The sequence below is a fragment of the Ambystoma mexicanum genome, chromosome 12 (genome assembly GCF_040938575.1).
Source record: "Ambystoma mexicanum isolate Mex_15411 chromosome 12, UKY_AmexF1_1, whole genome shotgun sequence".
Taxonomy (NCBI): Eukaryota; Metazoa; Chordata; class Amphibia; order Caudata; family Ambystomatidae; genus Ambystoma; species Ambystoma mexicanum.
The window spans coordinates 195,947,831-195,960,449 of NC_090936.1; the positions used below are offsets into that span (position 1 = coordinate 195,947,831).

The window sequence follows — 12,619 nt, forward strand, 5'->3', positions numbered from 1 at the left end:
AGCAAATCCACAGGGATCATAACATAGCAAGAAAATAATGTCATCAATGTATACATCATCATCATCATGATTTAGGAGTTATTCAAGTATGCCGGGTATGGATTCATTATGCCCAAAGCGGCCATATGGCTGCACATGTTCAATGACAATAACCGCAATGAACAACACGATTTCAACACATACCAGGAGAAAGGTTACATGTAATAAAGAGTCCATACATGTCAGGAACCATAAGATTACCAACGGATACCAATAGTAAAAAAGTAAAAATAATGTAAAAAATACATACGTGAAATCCCATTTTATGTCCGTGATGATAAACCGTGGAATTACAGCAAAGAAGGAAGAAAAGAAAAAGGTAGAAAAATGACCACCAAAATGCCATATATCGTTTTATCTAATAGGCATCAAGTAATGACGTGACTATTTCAACACTGACCTTGTCAAAGATACAGCATGGACTTGAATTTCACACCAACACTTCCAAAGTAAACGTGCTTGACTGGCGTTTCTATGCGTGTGCCAGCGTTTTACTTTGCGTGTAGACTCTTGCCTGGAAGAGACATGCAACGCGATTAGCAGTGTGTCAAAGTTACCATTTAACTAAAGACGCACGGACGCCTACGAGCATAGTTGCTCATAAGAGAGCCATGCAGCGCGGCACCCGGCGTGTCATTATTTCATCTTATAACAAAGGCTCTGAAGTTGACATGTAGCGCGAGACGCGCCGTGTCAGAGTTCCATTCCATTAGAAGGGATCAGATGCCTACGAGCACCATAACGCTCAATCTTGCCTCTTACCTGACAGTAGAAAGAAGGCGAGCCATGCAAAGACGCCACTAGGACACGTTCGCTGTACCCATAGTGCTAAATGTTGTGTTCGTGTCACGTTGCCAAGCAACACATGGAGCCGCGAGTACTGAGAAACACCGGCGGCCATGTTGGAAAGGCTGCTGGTGTGTATCCCGAGTATTACATGTCTTGTAACGTGTACACTCTACTTGAGCTCGTAGTAATAATGGTTGAGTTCACATTGCGAAATAAAATAGGAGCGTAATTACATAACATTTCTACAAAGATGAAAATAATGACGAAATAATAATATAGAATCATAAAAAAATCAAACTGGGAAATGTGAAACCAAGCATAATGAGGGAGAGAAAAATTAAAGAATAAAAAATAAATGAAATCAACACCATTTCTATAGTTAAAAATACGCCTACCTTGTCTTGAAACCTATCGCCACAGTGTGCACTGGCACAGGCGAGAGTAGTTTAAGCTGTAAGCTCCCCTGTAAATATCCTTAGAGGTAAAAGAGGTAAAAAGAGAGTAAAGAGCAGATCAACGTTGCGAATGCCCCGGGTACTATATCTAAGATTATCATCAGGTGAAATAATCCTATGAAAGCAAGAAGGAAGAAAAGAAGGAACTTAAGACAAAATTCTCCGACAGTATGGAGATGGTAGCCTGGATGAATCCAAAGCGAGTATACAGTACCTTATTGGTCATAAAGGCCATGTTGTATATCTTTAGAAATAAGTACATTCTTGACCACACCCCTGTTGGCATATCCTAAGTGAGCCTAGTATTGGCTCAATGTCATGGTAAATTCTGACATATCATACATTATCAACTCCACAGTATATCATAATACAGTTACTCAAGCATCAAAGGAAACAACTGAGGCCAGTTCCTCGTTCATTCCATTCGGTGACAGCGAGTCGAGTTTGTTGATCCAAAAAGCCTCCTTCTGTGCTCGCCACTGTTTGATGTCTCGAGATTGTCCTTTGGGAAACATAACTTCTAGCACGAGAAATCTCAATTGGCTCACCGTTTGCCCATTGTCATTGAAGTGTCTGGCTACAGCTGAGATCCTGTTGTTATTCCTGATGTTTTATTTATGCTCGTTTATCCTGATCCTGATTTTGCGTGAGGTCTCTCCCACGTAATACTTTCCACAGGGACACTTTATTGCGTAAATAACATTCTCTGAAAGGCATGTAGCAGGTTGTCTTAGTGCAAACCTTTTGCCAGTTCTTGGATGTGTAACTGTGCTACATTTGATGATGCTGTTACAATTCCCACAGCTCATGCAAGGATGAGTCCCAGGGAATTTGTCTGGTCTCTTGGCGGGTATTTTCGCTTTGGTTTGTACTAATAAGTTCCGCAGGTTACTGCTCTTCTGATACGCAAATGTTGGTGGAGTAGGAAACAGGTCAGCAGTCCGTTCGTCGCTTGTGAGAACATTCCATCTGTTGTGTATTATGGCCTTAATTTGCTTACTTTGTATTGAATATTTGGTAACGAGAACTAATTCAGGACTGTCTTTCACAGGTTTCTTCACCAACAGTTGCTGCCGTTCTTGTGCATCGGTTTTGTTACGGGCAATAGATAAATCAGTCTCTGGATATCCTCTTGCTTGCAATTTCTCTTGTAGTTTCTGTAATTGCAAGAGGCAGTCCTCAGGGTCACTTACAATCCTTTTAACCCTTAACATCTGCCCATAGGGCAGATTCTGAAGAGTTTTGGGCGGGTGAAAGCTGAGCCGATGGAGCAGATTATTACGGTCTGTAGGCTTTGTGTACAGCGTAGTGGTAATTCTATTGGCTTGGATGACTGTTTGTACGTCAAGATAATGTACATTAGGATTACCTGTCTCAATAGTAAACTGGATACATTGGTCGATCCCATTAAGGAATATCAGAAACTCTTGAAGATCTTGTCTACTGCCTGACCAAATGCCAAATATGTCATCTATGAATCTGACCCATGTCTTCAACTGGTGTTGCCATCTTGGATTGGATAGCACATGCGTGGTTTCAAAATGGTGCATAAAGCTGTTAGCATATACTGGTGCCATAGTTGCTCCCATTGCTGTCCCCGATATTTGATTGTAAAACTTTCCATCATACCTAAAGCAGGAATTCTTGGAAATGAAGTCAAGCAAAATCATTAAGAATTCTTTGTTAGCTCCAATTTCTGTTGTACTAAGCAATAGAGATTCTACTGCTTGTTGTCCAAGATCATGCGGAATGCTCGTATAGAGGCTGACTACGTCAATCGTAAATAGGATGTCTTCCGGTGCCAAAGAGATGGTGTCTAGTATTTGGAGAAAGTGCGTTGTATCTTTCACATATGTGCTTGTGGCTTGAGCGATTGGCTGCAAAAAGAAGTCTATCTATGTTCCAAGCGGTTGTAGCAAGCTCTTTGTGACCGCTACTATGGGCCTTCCAGGTGGATTAATCAAGCTCTTGTGGATTTTAGGCAAGGTATACAGATGAGGCATTACTGGAAATGTGGTTGATAAGTACGCCATAGTTTGCATTATGATCCGTTCTTCATCTACAGCGTTGTCAAGAACTTCATCTAGTTTCTTCTTGATCTCTGGAGTAGGATCTTGCGGTAGCAATTTATAGGTGTTGGTGTCTGAGAGCTGTCATAGACATTCTGAATGATATTGTGATACATCTTGGATCACCATTGCTCCGCCCTTGTCGGCCGGACGGATAACTATAGTGTCATCGCTAAACAAGGCCCGCATCTGTGAAAGTTCTCCTCTGTTGAGGTTAGTTCTTTTTGATGCTTGGAACTGAACCTTCTTGAGGTCACTCAGTACCATTTTTTGAAAAATGTCTATCGCCGGTACTTGAATTGGTGGACAAAAAGTACTGTTCGGTTTGAACTCAACATACTCTGACTCCATTGTTGCAGCAGATGGTGCACTTTCAGAAAAAAATGCTTTCAACTTGAGCTTCCGAGTCAGTTTGAATAGTTCAATCTCCGTCTGAAATTTATTGGTACTATAAGTAGGTACAAACTTCAGCCCTTTCTCTAGGGTTTGTATCTCTCGAGAGGAAAGTGCTCGCTTAGATAGATTAACCACTAATTGCCATTCCCTTGAAACCTTGTTTGCATCCTTTGATTTCCTCTTTCTCCCCCTCCTTGTCCTCTTCCTCTTTCTAAAAAAACAGTGTTAGTAGTATGTTTGGGTTGCGCTGGCCTCGTTTCTTGGGCTGATGTACTGGCTGGTTGAGGATCTGTCGCTGCTCTGTCTTCCTGCTCAGGGATATCCGAATAGGAGCTGCTATTGCCACTTGTGGTCTTGTTCGGGCATGTGCTTTGCTGCTGATACTTGTCAGCCCACGTATAAACCTCGTTATTGAGGTAATCGAAGGTATCTCGACGAAATGTATGTATTTTCTGAGCCTCCAGATCTTCTTGATAGCTCTCAAGCTTCTTATTGATATCAGCTAGAATCTCGGCAAAGGATTCAGCATCAGTAATGTTAGTGATATCTTTAGAGAGATTTTCAATTTCCTTCTCAAGCTGTTCTACGTTGCTAGATAGTTCCTGTATGGTCAATAGGATCAAGTCTAGGGAGCATCTATTGAGAATTTGTTCCCATTTCTCAACAAACTTCTTGTTCTCTTTGCAAAGAGTGGGTCGTAATGGAATCCGAAGACCTCGAGGAATCCTTTGTGCTTTGTAATACCTGCTCAGGGTCACTGCATGTAATTTACGATTGATTAGCTTTCTGACATTGTACTCAAGCTGTTTAATCTTGCTGTGCGGGTCTGCCCCACCTGGGGTACGTATTGTTTCCTTGATGAGACCCAGAATCGCGTCTGCTTCTTCAGCTGTGAAACCCAGCGTTGTCACTCTATTGTCTGTGATATGCTCAATTTCTTCATATGATATCTTTTCAGTGGTGTGCCACGTTCATGGATGCAACCTCAGAAATGAGGGTGACTGATTGCAAATAAGACAGGATTGGATGATTGCTGTGATCATATTTCCTTATTGTTTGTTTAATTATTGTTTATTTCTATCATTAAGATGATCACAGGTTAATATAAAATGAAAGAATTGAACATTATGACTACATATGACAATTAAATATACAAAGACTTAATAATCAATGACTTTCGTTAAAAGTCCATTACACAACCTGTAAAGATGCATAAATATAGACTTATTTTCACTTCTTTATAACACAATTCATTTTTCAATTCTGGTTTGATATTCTGACTTATGCAAACATGTGCTTGAGCATTTCTTGCTCTGTTTACTTAAGGGCATACAATGAGAAATATGTGACAGATTCAACCTGCACCTTAAATAATTTACCGATGAGCCCTGATGATTGTTCAAAGTCTGAAACATGCTTAGGCTCATCTTAAAAGAATCAAGAAACAACACTTTACAATTTACAGATCCATTCTTAAAGAGGGATTCCCTTCCATGCTCGTTATATTTCCAAGAGGCAAAAGTTTAAGATGGAATTTCTAGAAAAAAGGCAAATACGAATATTCCAACCCTCATAAACATTTGTCATTTTTTGGATTTTATTTGTAAGCTGAATCTAAACATGCTTCGTGTTTACTGTGAACATCTGACCTGTACAATGTTAAAATGTAACTAATTTGTCTCAATATATGCTATCTACACACATACTGTTCTCTTGAAGGCACTGTCAAACAGACAAAGGTAAAAGAAGACAATTGTATATAAAACGATCCTTGATGAGTCGGAACACCTGTAGGCTCACCTTAAAATGATCAAGAAACACAATTAGAAAAATATTACAAAATCATCAGACCTTGTTATAAATACCATGGATCGCCTCAATATATTGATTTTTCTCAGATTCCGAAGAACGAACAGCTATGTCATTCCTGCCTAGATTCGAACCTTTGTCCTGCAGACTACAAACATATCTCTGCAGCAGAACTAATGAGGTATCTTTCCCTTACTGCAGTGCATTTTGTAAATGCCACTGACAGATGCACAAGACATTATGACAATTGCCAATGCAGCTTCACCCACATACACACACACCCCTTCCTTTACTCGTCCCCTTCTATAGCTTTCTGCAGTATCTGAAGTTATTTCTGCAATGTTGTTTTCTCAAGAATAAATGTCAACCAACCCAAACCTCCCAAGCCCCAAACATCCTGGAAATGTAAGCTCTTTAAAGCAGATTCAAACTATGACAAAAATCTGCTTGATCTCACAATCCCACATGGAGATTCCCCTATGTCTGCAAACCAGTTTTTACAAAGTTCACTCAGTTTTTGTTGTGATAATGGCTTAAGACATAACTAATACTCTCAAATGTTGAGGTGTATACAATTGTTCTGGAGGAAGGAAGGAAGGAAGGAAGGAAGGAAGGAAGGAAGGAAGGAAGGAAGGAAGGAAGGAAGGAAGGAAGGAAGGAAGGAAGGAAGGAAGGAAGGAAGGAAGGAAGGAAGGAAGGAAGGAAGGAAGGAAGGAAGGAAGGAAGGAAGGAAGGAAGGAAGGAAGGAAGGAAGGAAGGAAGAGACTGTTCTTCATCAGAGTTACTTGCTTTTAGTTGGAGTGTCATTACACATGTCAGAGTCAACATGCAATTCCTTGTTCATTTCTGAAAGTTTACTACTGTGCATTTCCATCTTACTCTGCATCCTTAATCCACCCTTAAGAAGAGGATAGTAGCTTGGCATGCAAGAACCTTAAACCACTAATCCCGGTGTCTTACGATCATTGAGTTTAAAACCCTTTTGTCTTCCTTTTCAGATTTGCAGCGCTCCTTCTCAGCCCATCCAGCCGGTGGTCATTCCTAAACCAGTTCAGTCCACCCTGCACCCATCCTTACAGCTGACCTGCCCGGGGCGAGGAAAGATCTCCAAGTTATTGAAGCCAGATGAGATGACATCACGAGATTATTACTTTGATTCATATGCACACTTTGGGATCCATGAGGTAATTTCTTTGATTATATGTTTGCTACATTTTAAAAGCTAAGGTAGTACCAGCATTGACTTACCCATCAGAGAGCTTAGGCAAGCTGGACAGTGTCCTATGGTTGAAGGTGGAGGGCAGCATTTGCAGATGCGTTCTCAGCCAGCCCAGAGGTGGGCGGTTCCTGTCAAAATCATCTGCTTCGAATTCTGCCTTTTGTCCTTGGAGGCAATGGTCACATGGAAAATAATATCCTTGTATAGAAAAATTCTGGTCACTGCAGGATTGCTCTAACCGGAGCCTCAGAATTGGAAGCAGTTCTGTGTCGATCAGTTGTACCTATTAAATAGAATAGACCAAATTTGAACTACCCATCCTAATGCACAAAAGAAAACAATATGGTCTAATGATTGGTTCAGGAGGAAAGAGGAATGGATGCAATATAAACCTTTTAAACAGTGCTCATGTATGGAAAACCACCTGCGGTGATTCAGAACTATCTAATTACATTCCTGTGTCCAAAAAGGTATCAGATATTTCTGAGATTTAGATTAAACATGCCCCCTGCAAAAGACATGTTGGGAATCAAGGCAACACTACTGAGATCAGAGAGGACTTGTAGATATTGTAAAAAATGAGACAGATTGAAACACTAAGACATCTCCCGATAGCGTGTCTCGCACTTGCATCCATACGAGAGATATGTGTTTGACATTTTACAAAGGGTTTTTATTGCTTGGCAACAGATGGATTTTGGATCAGGAATTTAGAAGGGAACAATGTTGCCCTAATCTTAGCTGTAACAAGATTGTTGCTGAGACTATTTACAGCTATATTTCAAATTCCTCTTTTAACTGTTTTATATTTTTATTAATATATGCAACTGTGACAAAATGTAATGAATGAAGTAATGAATACATTTATTTTAAATGTTCTTGCATTGTATGATTTACACAATTCTCTGCTATTTTGCACCTCCAAATTTACACAAGCGTTATTTGCACTACTGTATTTTGAACTACATTGTACAGTTACATTTTATAATTGTGAATTTTTTGTTTGCATTCCATAACACAGTAAGGATTAATATATAAATACACTATGAGGCCAGAAAAAGGCACATGTTTGATGAACAAGATGAAATTACAAGGGGTTCCAGGCTGATTGGCATGTATGCATTGTAGAGAGCTGTCATTATATATGCTTGATACCATTGATACCAGTTACAGGTAGCGTGCATGGAGGGTTGCTGGATAGAAGGTGTCACCCAATTAGAGCAAAGATGTAATGGTAATAATGGTGTAAAGTCCAAGAACAGTTTGAAAAAGGAAGGCTCCAGGACTGTACAGCAACTGATAGGAGAAAACTATTGTGGGAAGAAAGGCAGGTAGACACACGTTTGAATGATGAGGGGAGAGAAATCAGGGATGAGGCCATTGGTGGTAGCAATAGTTTTGCCAAGTAAGCCATCATTGATTGCAATGAGCATCAGCTATAGATACTGACAGTCAAAGTGGTTGGTGTGCCTGAGCCAAAAGTTTTTTTTGAAGATAGGTGTCATGTTCCATAGACCAGATGTAATGCGAATTGGAATGGTGTGCTGGATGGACTTGATGTGGGTTTGAGGTGGAGACTATCAGGATGGAGGGAAAAGTCATATCCTCCAAAGGGTAGATGGGCATTTTTCCAACTACGATTGTGGAATTATTTACCTCTTGATCTTAGAAGAATGACTTCACTAATGGTGTTCTGCAAAGCTCCCAAGACTTCTCTTTTTCAGTCACTTATATTCCTGCCTGCTTTTTTTTTATTCCTTCGGGCGACACATTTATTAATAGGATCTGTGGCTAAATGCAGTTAATTCTGCCTAGTTGTGCATTACAAATACAAAAATGCTAATACAAAAATAGGGAAAGTGAGAGAAACGTGAGGAAAGAGTGCAGGCTGTGCTGAAAACAACAGTGCATTCATAGGCCGGTGGTGACACACATTGAAAGGACACGATATGTAGTTGAGTGAGGCCTGAGATTAACCAGCAGACAAGCATTTTCAGAGGTACCATATAAGGCCAGGTCTTCCTTAGCCTGGTGCATAACATCAAAGCACTAACGTGACCCAGCACCTGGGCCCTGTGCAAGCCTCACTGCTTTACATCCATCTCGAAAATAAACAGCTCTTGATTACCTTAAGATTGTACAATAATGTAGGACAATGGGAACTCTTTTTAAAAGGTTTCTGTCATGCAAGCGGCCAAGTCCATTGATTTTTCTATTTAGGGATTCTGGAATGTTTACAACCGAGCAGCAGATTAAGCCAGGAGACCCTAAACTAAACGAACATTGCTACAGCTGATAAGGCTACTTCAAATAATTCCAAGGCAGAGATGGAGCAAATCCCAGAATCCAAGGACATTTATACCCTTCTACAGAAGGTGGCACAAGATGTGGGGGGCATGTAATCATTTCTATCGGATCTTACATTGAAGGTTTCACACCTGGAGGGCAGAGTCTACAAGACTAAGAATGATGTCAGGCAGTTTCAGGGCGTATAAGGATATGACATATGGGCTGGCATGGATTTGTGCTAAAAGCATAGAATTGGACCCGAAAAGCAGACATGTGAACTTGCGGTTGATGGACCTGGAGGAAAGAGGTGATTTGAATAAGAGCTTTGAAGAGTGCGTGGTACAAGTTATGTCGGAGGTATTTGGTCCAGACAAATTAAAGCCTACAGACTTGGATTTGACAGACAGAGTTGGGAAGTTTGTCCCACGCAAATCTGATCAGGTAGTAATGGTGCTTACTGAAGTGAGTGCCAAAGAAATAATTCTTAAGGTGGTGAGAGAAAAGAGACAAGTGAGGTACAGAGGCAAACCCCTTGCCATATTTCCGGATTTCCCGAAAGAAGTGGTCTTAATGAGGAAAGCTTTTGGGGCTATTCTAAAGATATTTATGCCTGAAGGGATCAGAAGTACCGAGGATCTCGAAGATGCTTTGGATTGGATTTGGGGAGTGCGTACAGGCTTTGGATTGGATTTGGGGAGTGTATACATCCTCTGTAATGTGACACCCCTGGCTAGGTGCCTTTATACCAAGTGGATATAATATAGTGGCTTTTCATTTTAACAGGATTCTGTTTGCGTATCCTTTTCATGGATGTCAAAGTGGCACCTTGCAGTTTTTTTAGTTTAATGGTTGGATGTTGTACATGCTTACATTCAAAACCCTCTGCATTGTCCACAAGGCTTTCTGGGGCCTGGGTCCAAAATACCTTCAGCTATCACTGCGCAAATACCTCCCCTCTCGAGCTCTTCACTCCTCTACCTCTAACTCCCAGAGGGTCAGTCGTTTTTCAAAGAAATGAGCTGGGGGTGGATCTCTGTCTTTGGCTGGTGCCTCCCTCTGGAACAGCCTCCCTGCCACTCTAAAACTTGAGGAGAACCATCTCCGGTTCCGGAAGCACCTCAAGACCTTCCTCTTTTCTTCTGCCTTCGCTCCCCCTCTCCCCTGCTGATCTGTTCTCTCTTGGCATTGTGCACCTGGCCACCCTCTGTCCTCCGGGCCCAGGTACCTGCTCACCCTGCCACCCTCCCGCACTGCCTCGGGCCACCCCTTGCACTGGGGTCTCTATCTGTACCCACACAGCCTCCACCCTATTTCTTCCTGCACTTATCCGACCTACCCTGTCTGCTTCCTTAAACCAAGCACTTGCAAATTGCTGGCTGCACTACCACTGTTTGTTGCCTTTATTATTTATTTATTTATTATTATTTCTCTGTTTCTCCTCTGCTTTGCACTTTCCACTTCCCCCCCTTCCATGCACTTTTCTCCTCCTCCTCTCCCATGCACTTACGCATTCTCAATGTCACTGGGCCTAGTACGATCGCAGTTTTGTTCTCCCCTGTTCTTCTCCCTTGCCTTGTCGCGCTCTGAAACACTTGTGTATGAGCATGATAGAAATAAAATATCAATATCAATATCAATGCTTATTTTTGAAATGTGGATCACCAGGTTCCTCCATTCGCTCCATGATCAAGGACGATCTACGCTGACTTCCTGATTTATTTCTCCAGTAGTCATGACACGTTTTGTCAAGTGATGCCTTGTGGTCCTTTCCTCAGTCTTCAGCAGTGCTTGGACGACCGCATATTCATGACGGCATTGATTGTGTCAAGTTTGTCATTGAGTCATCTCTCCGCTGTCGGTGGACTATCCTTTTCGGTTTGTCTATTACATATATTCTATACCCCTGGGTATGAGATGTTGTTAGACCTATCAATCTTAAAAGCATCTGAAGATATACACAGTAACATTTCACATTGGTTGCAAAGCCTATAACTCACACAAATTGGATATGCATCTTTTGCTTTACAGCACTTCTCACGATGATTATTCACTACACCACATTTTTTCAACAGAATGGAATTCATTGGATATACACAGTAACATTTCACATTGGTTGCAAAGCCTATAACTCACTCAAATTGGATATGCACCTTTTGCTTTACAGCACTTCTCACGATGATTATTAACTACACCACATTTTTTCAACAGAATGGAATTCATTGGTTTGGGGATGTGCTGCTGTTTGATCGGGGAGCATAGCTCAGTGGCAATGTGCTCGCCTTGTAAGCAAGACGACACAAAACAACACAGGTTCCATCCCCGGGTCCATGCTTAGAAACCTCTGGGTATTTAAGCGCGTTATAAATATGCAACTAAGAAAAAAAATAAAATAAACAATTACACAACTAAAAAACAAACAATTACATTCCTGTAACAGCGCCTCAATGCCCGCGGGCTGTGTGAGCACTTTAAAAACAAATACATTGGATGGCTTTTGAAGTATGAACAGTGGCTTCGGTGGATACACGAGTGTTTGTATTGTTGCCCATGCTGGTCGGTGTTGGCAAGTGTAATATAGGGATGTTAGGGGTGAGCTAGGCATAGTATCATATATTATGTACCATGGCTACTAAGGATGAGCTGATGGATTATGTTAACTGATTTATTTACATATATTAAATAGTTATGTTCTCTAGATAAGGGAACACTGCTACCAGGAAGTGTTTTTCTTAAAATAGGTTTCTTTTTTCATCAGGTTTTTGTATGTTTAAGGTTTTATCATTTTTGCTTTTGTTCTTTGTAATTTATTCTTCTCCTAGATTTATACCACATATTAGGGATCTTGCCGGAAGTTATATCATTATGGATGGGTCCTAATCTCCAAGATATAGATTGACCATTATCACTTTTGGAATGTGAATAGGGTTAATAATCCTATAAAAAGGAAAAAGATGTTGTCTCATTTGAAATATCTGCATGCAGATATTGCGGTTTTACAGGAAACCCACCTAACTATGTCAAAAGCCAGAAAGAATCTGCAAGGGATGGGTAGGCCAGGAAGTGCATTCATCTTAAACGTCAAATTCGAGAGGGGTGATGATTTTGATATCCAAAAATATGTCTAGTTTGGTAATCTCTTTGCATAAGGAAGAGAGGATGGTGTTGATAGTCATGAAATTCCAGAAATCTCTTCTGGTCTTGTAGTATTTATGCTTCCACGGTTGGGAGTGGTAACTTTTTCAGTGTGGTTGGTCAGCACTTGTGAAATATCAGAGTTCAAAAGTTAATACCAGGTGGGCACTTCTAGACCCTCTTATAAACAGCTTGTGAGAAGGACCCGATTCGCAGTGACCAATTTTGCTTTGTATTTTACCACATGTGATAAAGTGAATCACCACCTGCGGTAAAATGAGTTTACCACCTGTTTTGCATCAGTCTGTATGCCAATACAAGAAATCAGAACACATAATAAGTAGACTGAGACTAAATTGTTTCTCTCTTCTTGTGCGTTTATATAATATTACATTTTATAGAATGTACAGACATATGCAATG

At 40.8% G+C, this 12,619-nt stretch overlaps 1 protein-coding gene across 1 annotated transcript in view; it reads left to right on the forward strand.

The window, feature by feature from the left end:
• Window positions 1–12,619, forward strand: part of PRMT8 (protein arginine methyltransferase 8) — an 889,949-nt gene that overhangs the window by 474,051 nt on the left and 403,279 nt on the right. The window contains exon 2 of the mRNA XM_069628294.1: window positions 6,556–6,741. Coding sequence (XP_069484395.1) covers window positions 6,556–6,741 — 186 coding nt within the window. The remainder of the gene's footprint in view (window positions 1–6,555; window positions 6,742–12,619) is intronic.